This window comes from Prunus persica, chromosome G8 (assembly GCF_000346465.2).
Source record: "Prunus persica cultivar Lovell chromosome G8, Prunus_persica_NCBIv2, whole genome shotgun sequence".
In the NCBI taxonomy this organism is placed as follows: domain Eukaryota; kingdom Viridiplantae; phylum Streptophyta; class Magnoliopsida; order Rosales; family Rosaceae; genus Prunus; species Prunus persica.
The window spans coordinates 18,997,951-19,012,373 of NC_034016.1; the positions used below are offsets into that span (position 1 = coordinate 18,997,951).

General features: G+C 36.0%; 4 protein-coding genes across 4 annotated transcripts; 2 read left to right on the forward strand and 2 right to left on the reverse strand.

Moving 5' to 3' along the window:
• Window positions 1,163-2,790, reverse strand: LOC18766317 (putative xyloglucan endotransglucosylase/hydrolase protein 1). The gene is made up of 4 exons (XM_020553587.1): window positions 2,077-2,790; window positions 1,865-1,965; window positions 1,640-1,770; window positions 1,163-1,415 (listed from the first exon to the last, which is right to left on the reverse strand). Exons 1-4 carry the CDS (start codon window positions 2,255-2,257, stop codon window positions 1,163-1,165), a joined length of 666 nt encoding a protein of 221 aa, XP_020409176.1. The 5' UTR covers window positions 2,258-2,790.
• On the forward strand, window positions 3,478-5,051 carry LOC18768267 (small ubiquitin-related modifier 1). Its single transcript, XM_007201380.2, has 3 exons — window positions 3,478-3,818; window positions 4,523-4,672; window positions 4,760-5,051. The coding sequence occupies exons 1-3, from the start codon at window positions 3,729-3,731 to the stop codon at window positions 4,820-4,822; spliced, it is 303 nt and encodes a 100-aa protein (XP_007201442.1). The 5' UTR covers window positions 3,478-3,728; the 3' UTR covers window positions 4,823-5,051.
• Window positions 5,077-7,838, reverse strand: LOC18766350 (ER lumen protein-retaining receptor). The gene is made up of 6 exons (XM_007200406.2): window positions 7,579-7,838; window positions 6,833-7,098; window positions 6,605-6,720; window positions 6,184-6,257; window positions 5,463-5,526; window positions 5,077-5,371 (listed from the first exon to the last, which is right to left on the reverse strand). The coding sequence occupies exons 1-6, from the start codon at window positions 7,667-7,669 to the stop codon at window positions 5,335-5,337; spliced, it is 648 nt and encodes a 215-aa protein (XP_007200468.1). The 5' UTR covers window positions 7,670-7,838; the 3' UTR covers window positions 5,077-5,334.
• LOC18766693 (protein XRI1) lies at window positions 9,632-13,624 on the forward strand. The gene is made up of 9 exons (XM_007201825.2): window positions 9,632-9,890; window positions 10,816-10,871; window positions 10,965-11,087; window positions 11,211-11,350; window positions 11,808-11,871; window positions 11,957-12,059; window positions 12,146-12,186; window positions 12,288-12,371; window positions 12,960-13,624. Exons 1-9 carry the CDS (start codon window positions 9,871-9,873, stop codon window positions 13,232-13,234), a joined length of 906 nt encoding a protein of 301 aa, XP_007201887.2. The 5' UTR covers window positions 9,632-9,870; the 3' UTR covers window positions 13,235-13,624.

The window sequence follows — 14,423 nt, forward strand, 5'->3', positions numbered from 1 at the left end:
ATCAACATTACCTTCAACACATCCAATCCCTCTTGCACTCCTAGCCCAACCCAACCTTAGAAGACCCGGCCCGTTTAAGTTTGTTGCTTATAACATGTGTACCTTACTAGCAACAGGTTTTCATTCTCTCAAAACTCACCGAGCTCCAAGAAAACCAAGAAGTTCATCTATTTCTGGTAAGTCGTCCTAAATTTTGTTCATGCACTATGCTTGTCTTTGTTCTGCATGCGTATAGTCCTTGGTTTTTTGTTTTTGGAGAGTAGATTCAATACAATAGAAGGGCTGAAAGAATTAAGAAATTCGTTGAAAAAAAGCCGACTACTTCAGAAACAGGATGATCACTAGCCCTCTTCTCTTGACCTCCTTCACTGGATCGGATTCCATACGGATTTAGGGGTTGTTCATGCACTGTGCTTGTCTTTGTTCTGTATGCGTAGTCCTTGGTGTTTTGTTTTTGGGTCTCTTCTTTCTGTGTGTGTGTTTATTTTGATGGCTTCTCTCATTTTCTTAGCAGCCACTTGATGGCTCAAGAGGCCCCAGTTCACCTACTAGAAATTCCAGAGGACATATTTCAATATATATGCCGGAAACTATCATTGGGTACACTCCTGCGATGCAGGAGATTGTCAAGAGAATTTCTTTTTTAAACTCTCTAAAACCGACCTCGGTTTAGACAACCTGCTGCTAGTACATGCACCAGGTAACAGGAATTATGAAGGGATATACCCCCATGGGGAGCATCATGTTGCACTTGGAGGGATTCCTATCTCAGTTTGTTCAAATTCAGTTGTGCACGAGCCCCTTGCCTCTTCTTGTACACTATTGCAGCCATCTTCCTAGTTATAGAGCATTAGCTCTCTCGACTACCACAAGTTTGTGTGTTGCTTAGTTAGAGATGGAGCCAAGATTTATCAATGTCCACTACTGTGTCTGTTGTGACTGATTTCTGTTTGATGCATTCAGGGTTTGATCTGAAATTGTTACTAGAGCAAATAGTATGTGTAGCATTGATATAATGCCAGATACTTCCACATTCTAAAATGATTTATCCAGTTGCACATAAAGAGGTCTTTCTGCATCTGCAGGATGCATGGCTGGGGCTCTTAACCACAGGATGCACTGAGGTTAAGAGAACAATAATCATAAAACAGATATTTCTGAGTCACGTTCTCGTAAGAGCTTTGCTGCTCTGAGATTCAGAAGAGCACTCAGATCCAAATTGGCAGCCATTTATGTTGAATTTTCGATGATGAACTTGGAAGGGTGATTTAGACCAATTTACTTTTCTGCCATTGGATGCCCAAGATTCTCCATTCCATATGCTTCCCTCCACAAACATCTCCTGTGTAGGGTACTTTGCACCCAAGCTTGGGTTCTTCTTCAACACTCTAATGGGGATGTTGTCCACGAAAAACCTAAAATTCAAAACAAAAATTATATGACAAAAATAATAACATTAATATCCAGCTAAACTATATTTGTTTGTACCATTTTGTTGGCCACATCTTTTACTGATGATCGAGACTCGTTCGTATGAATTAGACCTAATTACGAACCTGATAATGAAAGTTGTTTTTAAAATACAAATGAAGAGTCCTTTGAGGTATTTGAGTTATGAAAACCCTTTGTGGGATGAAACCGAAGATGAAGCCTTTGCTCTCCACCCCCATTGATATTTGTTTGTAATGTGTATTTTGGACCATCGGTACCCAAGAACTCGAGGTCCAGCTCATCATGGTTTCCAGGCTTATTATCTGGATGCGAAGTTAACTCCCATTATTCCACCCAAATATTAGTACTAATTAATTAATATCATCTTAAATAATGCATGATTAAGTGAATAGCTTTGATGATTAATCCTCACATAAAATGTGGTGACAACTCCCGGAGAATGGCTTGATGGTAATGTTAGCTTCATTTCAAAGAATCCCGAACCATATCCGTTCTTCGAATTAAACCCCGATCCTAACGCGGATTAAAATTAAAATCAAAACATAAGTATTGTTAGGTTCATATAAGATAAGTATATTCATGTCAAACTGTTAGGTAAAATAGCATTTTCTTAACAGTTGGAACCTGTAGTCTGGTCCAAAGAAAGCTGAACATCTCTTCCCTGGTTTAGTTGCAAGACATGATCATTTCCATATCGGACGACGTAGTTTTGGTCAAAGCTAACATCATCAGCTGCTTCACGGTCACCTTCCACATTATGCTTTGTGCAAACTAGTACTAGAAAAAAGATCAGATAAAACCACATCGTGTAGGGTCCAAAAAAAAAAAAGCAAAGAAATTAAAGAAAGGGTGTTCTTCATATACATGAGTATAGATTTATACAAGCTCTAATAAGAATTAAAATTAATTAAATAGACTGTTTAAAAGCTTCGATATTTGCAATGTGTTGCCTCTAATTATAATAATTATAATTTTTTTTAAATTAAAATATCGAATTAAACGCGCATATACACTTATGATTTCGGGTTGGGTTGGTGATTGCTTGGATGGGAATGGCGACCGGATTAATGGGTGGGCTTGGGGTTTTTTTTTGTTTTTTGTTTTATTTAACTTTTCTTAATTTCAGTTACCAAAATCGTAATGTAGGAGAAAGAAAAATAGTCGCTATACTCATTTTTATTTTGTTAAAAATAGTCTAGAGTATATATAATATGGCATCCTTTTTAATATAAATAGTATAGCTGCGTGGCTATACTGATTTGACACGTGATCGCCCGTTCGCTATACGGGTTTTTAAAAATGAAAAATCGTAAAGTCGTTCGGCTGTACTTGGTCCTGCCTTATTTATTAAAAAAAATAGTATAATCGTTCGACTCTACGCGATTTTATTAATGTTTCTTAAAACAGTATAGCCGTGCTGCTATACACAATTTTTTAAAAATAGTATAGTCGGGCGGCCATACTCTTTTTCTTTAATGCTGAGATCCTTTTTTGTGGGCTATACTTTGATTCTAAAAATAGTATAGCCAGACGGCTAGACTGATTTTGACACGTGGCACGTATTTGACACACGAGTCTTTTTTAAAAACATAATAATAATATAGCCGCGCGACTAGACTCGGTTTAAAAAAAAAAAATAGTAATGAAAAAATAGTGTTGGGTGGTTTCAAAGAAACTGTGAAGGGTGTCAATAAAATTTCCCAGTCTAAATTGGGCTATGTTGACTTGAAAGTAAAATTCTACCTTGGGCTCGCTTAAAAATGGTAGGCTCATCCAAACCCAGGAAGCCCAGTCACAGTCGGTTTTGACTTTTTTAATGGATAAGATCAAAACAAAAAGAATCCACTCCAATCAGAATTTTCCAGGTAGAAACTACACATCACCCAGACAAAAAGGCCAAAAAAAAAAAGCAAGAAAATGACTTCTGAATTCAATCCCACCGCAAAAACTTCCACACACATTCAATCTCATCCGTCAGATTCCTCCCCAATCAATTTCAGCCGTCAGTTCTGATTCCGCACAGCTTTTACTTTTCATAGCCACAGCCAGCGATTCCCTTTCCCTCTCGCCCCTTTTGTTCCCGGAATCCAAAATATATTCAAATTCAGTTTATTCTCCACAAAACTTCCCACCCAAGAGAAAAGAGAAGAGAAGAGAAAACAGAAGGCCTATCTATATATAACTGTGAAGCATCAGATATTTTTGTATCTGTGTTCCAAATAGAAAATTCCATTGCGAGAGAGAGAGAGAGAGAGAGAGAGTAACATTGTAAGAAGATGTCTGCAACAGGAGGTGGTGATGGTCAGGGGGAAGAGAAGAAACCAGGGGATCAGTCAGCCCACATTAACCTCAAAGTCAAGGGTCAGGTATATATATTATGTTACATGTTCACAATGTTTTGCACGTTCATGTTTTTTTATAAATTTTTTGGTGATTGTTATGTTTTCTTGAGAGATTGGTTCTGGTTGGGTTTAAATGGGATTTGGGTTTCTGCTTTGGTACCAGTTTGGTTATTGAGAAAGTTTGGGAAAGTTGGGGTGGCACTGAGAGTGATTTTTTGTTACTGTTCTACCTAGTTGGTTGAACAATTATGTTTATGAAGTTATGAGCAATTTATTATGTTATGAGAAACATGGTCATCTGTTTCAATTCTCTACTTCCAATCTTTTTTTTTTGTGTGATTGTTAATGTTTTTTGAGATTGATTCTGGTTGGTTTCAAATGGGATTTGGGTTTTTGCGTTGATACCTGTTTGGTTACTGAGAAAGCTTGAGAAAGTTGGGGTGGCACTGAGAGTAATTTTTTGTTTGCATTCTCTACTTCTAATCATGTTTTTTGAGATTGATTCTGGTTGGCTTGAATGAGACGAGTTTAATTACTGAGAAACAGAGTCTTCTATTTGCATCCCCTGTTTCCAGTTATTTGAATTATAGTTAAATGGTTTGCTTTGTTGTTCTTTATTCCTTATTTTATTTACAAAGCGAAACTTATTTTTATTAGAATAAGTACAATCCTTAACAACCATTCTAGTTTTGGGAATAAGTTTCTAATTATTTTTTGTTGAATTATAGGATGGCAATGAGGTTTTCTTCAGAATCAAGCAAAGCACCCAGTTGAAGAAGCTCATGACTGCTTACTGTGATCGGCAGTCTGTTGACATGAACTCGATTGCCTTCTTGTTTGATGGCCGTAGGCTCCGGGCAGAGCAGACTCCAGAGGAGGTTAGATTTATTCCCAAATTTGATCATTGTATATTTGGCTATTTGAATTGAATTTGCATCTCACATTTGTTCTTTTGGGGTTGGTAGCTGGAGATGGAAGATGGTGATGAGATTGATGCAATGCTGCACCAAACTGGAGGGTGGGCGTGAAATCTTCTTCCTTGTTTTTTTTTTTTTAAAACTGCAAATTGGGTAAATCTTATACTTTGTTCTTACTAGGGAACATTCAATCTATATTTAAAAGAAAATGTATGTGAATTTGAGGTTTCTTTGTGTTAGGTTAGATGTGTTTTTCCGACTTTGTATTTGGCTAATGGGAACCTCTCACAACCCAAAAAATAATGGGGTTGAATATTGAAATAAATATTGGGGTTAAGATTGAATTTCATGGCACATGTAAAACATTCTGAGAAGCCTGAGAACTAATATATATCAGACTCAAAAACATGATATTCTAAGAAGTATATGTTCCTAAAGTACTGAAAGCAGTTGTTGCTTTGAGAAGCCATGTGAAATTGATAACAGCGTAGACAGCAAAAACACAGTTTTGACAGTCCAATAATAAGCAGATATCCCGAGCAACGTATCTAATCCTTTTGCATATCCTAAGAGCATGAATGAAAAGCTAAACTGAGCTCTGAGTAAAGGGTGGTTGAACGAACTCATGCCGGTAACTGGAGCTTTTTGTTGTTTTTCCAGCTGCAAATTATATGATTATTTAATATAAATGAGGAAAGGCTCAGATAAATACAAATAATCACCAAAAATTGAATACATTAGGAATATTTACCTGTGGAAATAATAGTAGAAGAAGTCACCATATAGCAGTGTTTGAACAATCCCTGCAATCCATGCTACAAAAACCAAAGAACAAAGAGCATAAGCATATAGTTTCTGGTGGAAAGCAGTAGTCCATCAAGTCAAACTAGAAAGGACAATGTTGAAACATATGGAGGATGTGGTGCCTAAAAGACGGTGATCCTCTTCAGTTTCAAAAGAAGCCAGGCCGCTAAACTAGAGTAAGGTTGCAAGCTAACTGAGGCAATCTAGCAATCGTGCATGCAAGCCTATTGGTGCCTCAAGGACTGAATTTACTCCATGCAGGATCAGAAGTGTAATATGAGGTATGGGATCTCAGAACATGTTAAGGCTTATGCTCAACATATTAGATAGAGTTCTCAAACTTCACCACTTTCAAACAAGGAAATAATTAAAAACACTAACAAAAAGTTAAGTTCATATTTTGATGGTTCATTATAACCTTTAGAAGAAACAAGAAATCTCCGTGGTGCCATGCTTATGTTATATGTGACATTTCATATACTGCCTGCATTCAATGTAACATCAAAAGAAGCATGCGTGCATTCGATACATCCATCACAACATCTCTACTTATCTCTATAAAATAATGGAAACAGAAAAAATGCAAGCGAATGCACACGGGACACACACACACACACACACAGGGCATATATACAATGAGGGAGAGAGATAGAGAGGGAGAATCATACGTATCCAATGGACATAGTGTGGTTCAGTGAAGTAACGGTAAATCCAGTTGAGAATGTATAACGCTCGGTATGCTCTGCAAAAATAGTTGAGCACATCAACACAAACACCAAATAAGTAATTTTTTTTTTTTTTTTGAAAGAGCACCAAATAAGTATATCATCAGGCACAACTAGCATAGATAAACATCTTGTAGGTAACAAGTTGCACGAGATTTTTTTTTCAAATGACACTGTTCTAGAGGATACTTCTAAGCCTAACGATTATGAAAACAACAAAAAGGATACAGCATTTAACTTGGGAAAAGTATTTACCTAAGAAGAAGCTACCAACTATCATGGCTATGCATTAATTATTAGGATACTAAAGAACTATCAATTTGATATGGTATGGCAAATCACAAAGTTGTTTAGAAAAATATACCCAAGAAGAAATACATATTGCCCAGTCAAGTTGTCAATGTTTCTCGTTCTCTGTAACAGCACAAGCTGAGGAAGTATAGCAACGGCTTCTAAATACAATGAAAATGTCCACATGACCTGATCCATATCATTACAGAGCATATAAGAAAGATAAAATAAGAGAGAAGAAGGTGCAGCTATCTTTCTGGCAGAAGTTCTCTAACAGCAACTAAAAGATATGCAAACGAACCTCCTTGAAGGTGAACTTCTCATTGATTATTAGCGCCAAGAATGTGCATGGCAGCACAATAAAAACATAGCGGAAGGTGTCTTGGTCCTTATCATAGGACCTGCGAACAATCTTGTGCTGCCTAATGTACCAAACAATCGAAAATGAGCTCCCCAAGAATATCAACTTCATGATGGTATTATATACAGATATAAAATCTGTGAAAATGTCCAAGTAGCGGGTAGCGAAAACAACGGCATAGAGTTCTTGAGTCTTCAAAGAAATACCTGCATACAAAGAAACACATTAAAAAACCAATGTTGGTACTAGCAAGATGCAACAGCACCAATCCTCTATAACCCCAAATATTAAATGGTAAGAAAGATTTCAACTTTAGCCCTCTAAATTATAATAATCATAAATAAATTTTTTTTTTTTTAAGGAGGCTTTTAGGACAAATTTGTAAACTAACACAACATTTTGGCCTTTTTCCACTGTCAGCTGGATTATAACTTAGAGCTCAGAACCCAATAATATTTTCAGCAAAATTCAACTGAAAATGATTCATTCTAGCTATCTAGGCCACCAAATAAAATGTTAGACAGAGTTTCACGTATGATCAAATTGAATTGCAACTTCAAATCTTCATTGGGCCAACACAGAATATGAATGCAAGTATGCACAAACATGCATTGCTTGATAAGTATTTCAATTAGAAACATACACACAGAGAAAACAAGAAAAAGAAGAAGATGGGATAGTCGTACCGGCACAAGATTTGATTGTGTGGATCTTGAGGAGCAAGACGAGGACGCTGGCCAGGTGGGTCATGTCACCCGCTAATCTGAATATATTCATTTTGTTGGATCCGAATGGTTGTTTGTGTTTGGATCTCCTGGGAATTTATGAAAGAAATGAAATGGCTTACTAATTGCTTCTCTGCCAATCAAAGAGCCGAAAGGCACAGAAAGCCAGCAACTGGTTTAATTCCTCTGCAGTTTTTAGCGTTTCTGTGCGAGTAGATCTTGGTTTGCAGAGTTCTTCTAAGTCAGTCGTAAGTTGGGCCTCTTGTGCTTTCCGGTCCTTTTGGAGCCCTCGTATCTAATGGGCCTTTGGGCCTTGGTTTGCAAGGGAAGTTCAGAATTCTTTTGCATGTGATATGCATGTGCACTAAAATTGACCAAAAAATCCAATGAATTACATGATCATTTTTTTATATTTACAAATAGATATTTTAAACTACTTTAATGTCCGGAAAGATAGATCAAACTCGAGTACAAAGAGGCGAACACACTACTTTAATGAATTTCATGACTTTGGATCAAGTAAACATTAAAAATCAAGGCTAATTGACAAGGACAAAAAGTGTAAAGGCCCATGTCATTGTATCTTACATGTTATAATGAAAGAATAATTCTCAAGACACCCAAATAATCCAAAAAGTTACATGAATAAAATTTAGGGAAGTTTTGATGACTCTAAATACAATCAAGGATGAAAACCTTATGTTCAATGCATGCAATATCAATAATATAAAGGATATATAGACAACGTTTCAAAAATTAAAGAAATTATAATGGACCCAACATACACATCATTTTGTATGCCTTCTATTTATTCGTTTTTCTTTGTATTCCAGCACAAATAGTGGATCCAATCCAACCTTCGGATTCATTATTACTTTATTTTTAAGTATATTTTTTCAATATATTTACTAACGAAGACAAACACGTGAATTAAACTAGCCAAATAAAAAATACATGAATTAAATTGACGAATTAAGTAAAACACAATCTATTTTAATATTTAATTTTTCTTAATTATAGAAATATCCTTCTGATTCGATTCTCCATATATTTTTTAATCGTGAATAAAAAAGAAACTTAATAATTGATCTTTATTATTTTCTATTTATTCGTCTTTACATTTTTCAATTGTATTTAAATTTTATATCCATGGACAAGATATCAGCCTAATTCAAATGAAACTAAAGGGGGGTTTGGTATCCTATTCAAATAGGGAACTCAAAAACTTTGATTTTTCTTAAAAACAAGGAGTTCTTAAATCTATTTTTAAGATTCAAAAACTTATTTGGTATGCAATTTGAAAACTGTTTTCAAATCTTATAAATGTAAGAACTTGTGGGTTGTTAGAAAAAACTGAAAAAACAGATTTTTTTTGTTTTTAATAATTGAGGTGTTTTTTAGTTGTTCTTGAGTTTGAGTTTTTAAAAATAGGGTTACCAAATAGGTTTTCTTTGTTTTGAACTCAAATTCTGTTTTTGAGTTTAAAAAGTTGGATTCAAGTTGAATACCAAATATGCCTAAATTATGCAAGCCCAACATGATCCCAACCCAAGTAAAGACCTCCTATGCTTATTACTTCGATAGGATGATTGTCACACTCAAAAATTTCATTGTCAGCAGAAACATGAGAAATACCAAACTAACAAAACTATGTACTCATTATAGTAGGAAATCAAGAAACATATATAAAAAAAGACGAGCTTTGATCCAATAATCTCAATGACATAAATATATGGTCACCAACATCAAAAATAAAAACCAACCTTTATCAAAATTTGAATATCAAATCTAATGGTGAATTTTTAGGTGACAAAATTTTGGTCAAAACAAAGACATGTATGTGATTAAAAACAAATACCAAAATATAGTCAATAGGACAAAATAAAAAATAAAAACTAAATTAGTATTTATTGACATTGAGGCTAATCCCACGACTCCACAAGTAACGGACTTGGCGGGTCCACATAGAGTAAAAGCGTGCTCTGTGATATTTCCATGTCTATATATGAAAACTTCCTTATAGAAGAGAGAGAGTGAAACACAGAGGGTCGGCCGCTTTTTACTTCGTCTCTTCACAGACAGAAAGCACGCATCTCAAGCAGCAGAGTGAAAAATGCAATATATATAGTGAGTAAATCGGCCTCTCTGTAACGGCTACTTTTGGTGAGAAGTGAGAAGTTTGTCTGTGAGAGAGAGCAAGAGACTCTGGTCGTTTGGCGAGGAAGGACGGTTGGGTGGGTGGTTGCTTCATAAATGGATTACAATAATAACAAGTAAATACCCCTCTCTCTGTCTTTTTGGCTGCTGGGTTCGTTTGGAAATCGATGTTTTTGTGATAAGTTTGCTTCTTTCTGTGTATTTTGGGGTTGTTGAGGCAATGTAGACTGGGATTTTGCCCCTTCTTTTTTATTTAGTTATTTGCATTTTCCCTTTTGATTTGGGGGATCGAATGCTGGTTCTGCAAATTGGGTTTGCTTCAATTTTGACATAGGTTTTTAGTTATTTAGAGATGATTATGATTCATCTGGAACTTTAAGGCTGAAATGAGGATGATGTGGGCTCTCTGATTCACTTGGTGGGTCATGGTTTTGTGCTTTTTATTTGCTTTTTTCTTTGCTGAATTTTTTTTTTTTGGTACTGTGTTAAAGTAAAATGCCCCAATATAGATTATGATATCCTTCTATTCTAGCTGTATTTATCCTTCCAGATCTTAATTACAGAAGCATACATTTATTGATATATGTTTAGCATCTAGAACTGGATCAGATGTTCCTTTCCTACTCTTCTTTTTCTTTTTCTTTTTCTTTTTTCTTTGGGACAAAACACATTTGGTTTGCTTTACTTGTAGGTGCTGCCGCTTACTGTTTGGTTACATTTCCATTTGGCAGCTTTGTTGATTACATTGATCTTCTACTCACTGATTTGTTTCTTTCCATCTTTATAGAATCAACCAGCACACAGAGAAAAAATTAGAAATAAAAAACAAGAATAGATTCACAGTGTATATTAAACATTAACTAATTGTATTACATTAGTAGTTTTGGAACCTGAGATCGTGCACATTGTGTAAACTTTGCACTGTGGCTCATACTTGAGATGGGGGTAGTTTTGTGGTTTTCCTTTCAGTTGTTTCAAGCATAGGAGTTCTTACTTCTGACCTCATTTTACTTTCTTTCCTACTGTGTGAAATGATGATAGTGAGCACTGGGATTGGCAAAGGAATAATCATAGTACCCCAAAGAACTCCAATTATGGTGCGCTCTCGCCACAGTTCATAATTTGCTAATAAATTGTTATTACTAGAATTGAGTTAGTGATTTCTTGCTTGGTACTATTATTTTGAGCAGACATGCCTGAATACCTGTGGAATGGAGTGCCTCAGAATGAAGAAGATCTTTCGTACATGCTTGATGATGAAACAACACCAGTTAAGGCTTGTGGGGATTTGGCCTATCATGTTAACCATAGAGGTTGGTTTTCCTTGTTGTTCTCCTCCTCAATGTTCTTTGAGATTTTCTTGCTTTTCTTGTATGTGCAATTCAGAACACTGCCCTTTATGTTTGTTGTTTTAATATCAAAGAAGTGGATTTCAGATAGTAGGACCAAGGAACCAGAAGAACCAAGGGAGTCTTTTTCACAAGTAAAGAGGCGACGGATGCTACAATTTGACACTCTAGCTATTGATCCTTCCCTCTCATGTGACGAGTTGTCATCTTCATTCCTGAAATCAAATGTCTGTTCTGAGTATCTCTTTTCTTGTCTGAAATTTAACATATTTAAGGCATGTTGTATCGTTCATTGGCTGCGTGCCAAACTACTCTTGAACTTGTCATGTGGATCAGTTAGTGCATATTTTCCTCTATCCCAATGCTGCTACTGCATTGCGATAGTGATATGGTTGTTCATTAGAAAAAGGACTGTTGCATCGTATCTGCCATTCATTTGTGGTAAATATGTCAAATTGGTGTGCTACATATGTTATGCCAGACTGGAGTACCAATGTTGACGGGACTACAGTTTCTCCGGTAGTCTAGCTATGGGTTGTACTTTGATAAGGGACTTTCAAGTTGTATGCCTTGGATGTCAAAAGTAGGAACTTGAGTTCCTTGGAGACAAGATTTCAGTACATTAACAGCATATTTCATGTTCCATGGATTTTTCTTAGACTTATTTTTCTGCTCTATATTTAGGAGAGGGCTGATTCAATTGAAGAGGCTTTATCTGAAGCATCACAATGGGTATCGGGGTTTTCAGGTTTGTCTCTTCCGGAATGTGTTTTGCCATATTTACTTGAACATTTATTCCCAGGGTTTTCTGATGACAACATTATTTGTGTTAGAAAATGCGTCTGCATCTGGCTATGAGTGCCTTGAGCAGTCACCTGATGAGTGGATTGCCGAATGCTTCAATGATACCGAGATGCATTTCAGCCCTGATGATTTGTATGCCTCTGGAAGCTCTATATGTATCTTTAACAATTCAATCAGTCATTTACAATAATATGATTGCTTTATTATTTCATACTCAGGAATTTCTCTGGGGCTTCTGATGTTCAAATTGACATTGCAAGTACGTTACATTGGTTCTTCTCATGAAATTTGTATTTTTGCATTTGTTTCCCTTATATCCTTACCCTTCAATCAAGTATATAAATAAATTTTCTGTTACAGAATTATGTGACGTCCGACCTGAGCATGAAGCAAATGTGATTCAACAGCGAGTCACCCGAACACCTCGAAATGTTGTTTTTAAAGGTACTTCCATGTTCTTGACTTATCTTCCTGTATTGAAAATGTACTCAAACAATCAGCTCCTCAACCTCTCTCAAAGATGTCCCACGACTATGGCAACTTCTTGTTGAGGTAACTCGAATACAATAAAGAAGCCATGGATAATGTTAGAAGTCAAGAGATATTAAAGATGCTCTCTCTCTCTCTCTCTCTCTCTCTCTCTCTCTAACCAAATTTTATACCCGAGTATTCAGTTTAATAACTTGCTACTAATTCTTCTTCTGCTTATGGTAAATCAAAAGGTAATCTCTCACTTCTGCTAGGAAGAAATGATAAAAATAATAAACCCTATAGGCTGACGCCACAAATTCCATCCCCAAAAACCGTATTTTGATTGCACCTCAATTATATCAATTATACTTGAACTGTTAGATAATCTCTCTCTCTCTCTCTCTCTCTCCATACCAAAAAAAAAGAAGGATTCTTCTGCTGTATGTAATCTAGAGGTGTACTCAGGTACACCAGCGTTCCTTGCCTGGATCATTATAAATTATGCTATGAAATTATTGAAATAAAAACTTAGTACTCAAGGCTCTCTGTTTCTGTGCATAGGTAGGAAGTCTTACATTCGGACTCCCACTAAGTTAGCTACTTCTGTGGCATATCCATTTGCCTTCATTAAACCCTCTGGGGCTCATGGAGATGTAACTCTGAAGGACATAAACCAGCGGATCCGCACTCCACCACCTTCAAAATCAAAGCAAAAATATGAAGACCCTGCTGCTTACCCCACTTCGGCCTTTTCAGGGAAGCCTGTCGTTGGAAAAACTAAAATTCGCACTGAAGGTGGGAAAGGCAGCATTACAATAATGAGAACCAAAGGCTAAGAGTTAGTAGATAAGTGTTACTCCAAACTTCCCATTTTGCGGCCCTTCTGCTTTGCCCGCTATTTTTCGGGATGAATTTTTCCTGTAATATTCTAGGGCAGTCAGGTACAGAAGTTAATCTTTATTTCTTCTTTTGGAGTTGTTTTCGGAAATCATAAATCACAGTGAAGTGTTTATGTGTCCGAGTTAATATTCTAGGTGTCATATAGTAGCAGTTCCATACATTGTATGACTGAGAATCTCAAAGTCTACTAGGTACTCTTGTATTTTGGTTTCTCAAAAACCTTGGTAATGCTTTCATTAATTCCATGATATGCAAAACTTGTGTATTTGAATCTGATGTCTGAAAGCTGTATTTAAGATGAAATGTAGAATGCAGACTTTATCTGATTTTGCATGTGTTAAAGGCATCATTTCTTCTGAGCCTTTCTTTGTAGTTTGAACATATAACTAGACTAACTTCATAGCCCTTGCCTTGTGTATTTCGGAAAATCTTTCTTATACATAATGGCTTTCCTTAAACACTTGCTTTTAGCTAGGGCTTCTCTCATGGATGGGATTTTGTAAGATTATATTCTAATTATGTATAAAACTTTCGAGTTGATACAGAATACAATGTGCTTGTTAGACCTAGAGAGAGCCTATTGTGGCCTTACATCCAAGCATTGTTCCTTGGGAATGAAAACAAAGTTAGAGCATGCTTGCTTGTGGCAGGCTTTAAGGGGAAGAGGAAAAGCAAACCATTGCTGAAAGTAGACATCCACACTGCATTCTGCATCAGTCTTACATGTTTCCACTTTCAATTTGGTTAAAAAGTTGTATAAAGCAAAAAATTAAAAGAAAAAAGTTTAGGGTGATTTTTTTTTTATAGTACAATTGATAGTCTAAATTATAAGGGGAAATGAGGGTTTCTCACACTCGTACTACCAAGATGTCATAGGGGTTCGAACTTGAGACCTCTCATTTAAGTTAAGTTCATTTTTCATTGGGCTAAATCCCGTTGACAAGTTTAGAGTAAATTATTAAACTATGTTAACTTTACAAATTAATTAGCCAAAAGTTAAGCTTGGGAATATTTGGAAATGGCTGGCATTTGGCCTAACCCTACCTATCGTGGCCTAACATTGACAGTGTAATAAGTGCGTTGATCCGAGTGGTCAAGATTAAAAATGTTTTCAGTCCATGGACG

Bases quoted from the DNA above. Each gene is read 5' to 3' on its own strand.
- LOC18766350 (XM_007200406.2), bottom strand. From the start codon at position 7,669: ATGAATATATTCAGATTAGCGGGTGACATGACCCACCTGGCCAGCGTC. The intron at 7,099-7,578 runs GTACGACTATCC...CTTTGTATGCAG, and splicing joins CACAATCAAATCTTGTGCCG to GTATTTCTTTGAAGACTCAA. The intron at 6,721-6,832 runs GTTCGTTTGCAT...GATATGGATCAG, and splicing joins AGAAGTTCACCTTCAAGGAG to GTCATGTGGACATTTTCATT.
- LOC18768267 (XM_007201380.2), top strand. From the start codon at position 3,729: ATGTCTGCAACAGGAGGTGGTGATGGTCAGGGGGAAGAGAAGAAACCA. The intron at 3,819-4,522 runs GTATATATATTA...GTTGAATTATAG, and splicing joins ACCTCAAAGTCAAGGGTCAG to GATGGCAATGAGGTTTTCTT. The intron at 4,673-4,759 runs GTTAGATTTATT...TGGGGTTGGTAG, and splicing joins CAGAGCAGACTCCAGAGGAG to CTGGAGATGGAAGATGGTGA.
- LOC18766317 (XM_020553587.1), bottom strand. From the start codon at position 2,257: ATGTGGTTTTATCTGATCTTTTTTCTAGTACTAGTTTGCACAAAGCAT. The intron at 1,966-2,076 runs GTTCCAACTGTT...AATCCGCGTTAG, and splicing joins TTCTTTGGACCAGACTACAG to GATCGGGGTTTAATTCGAAG. The intron at 1,416-1,639 runs GTTTCATCCCAC...TTTGAATTTTAG, and splicing joins GAGCAAAGGCTTCATCTTCG to GTTTTTCGTGGACAACATCC.
- LOC18766693 (XM_007201825.2), top strand. From the start codon at position 9,871: ATGGATTACAATAATAACAA. The intron at 11,088-11,210 runs GTTGGTTTTCCT...AGTGGATTTCAG, and splicing joins CTATCATGTTAACCATAGAG to ATAGTAGGACCAAGGAACCA. The intron at 12,187-12,287 runs GTACGTTACATT...TTTCTGTTACAG, and splicing joins TGTTCAAATTGACATTGCAA to AATTATGTGACGTCCGACCT.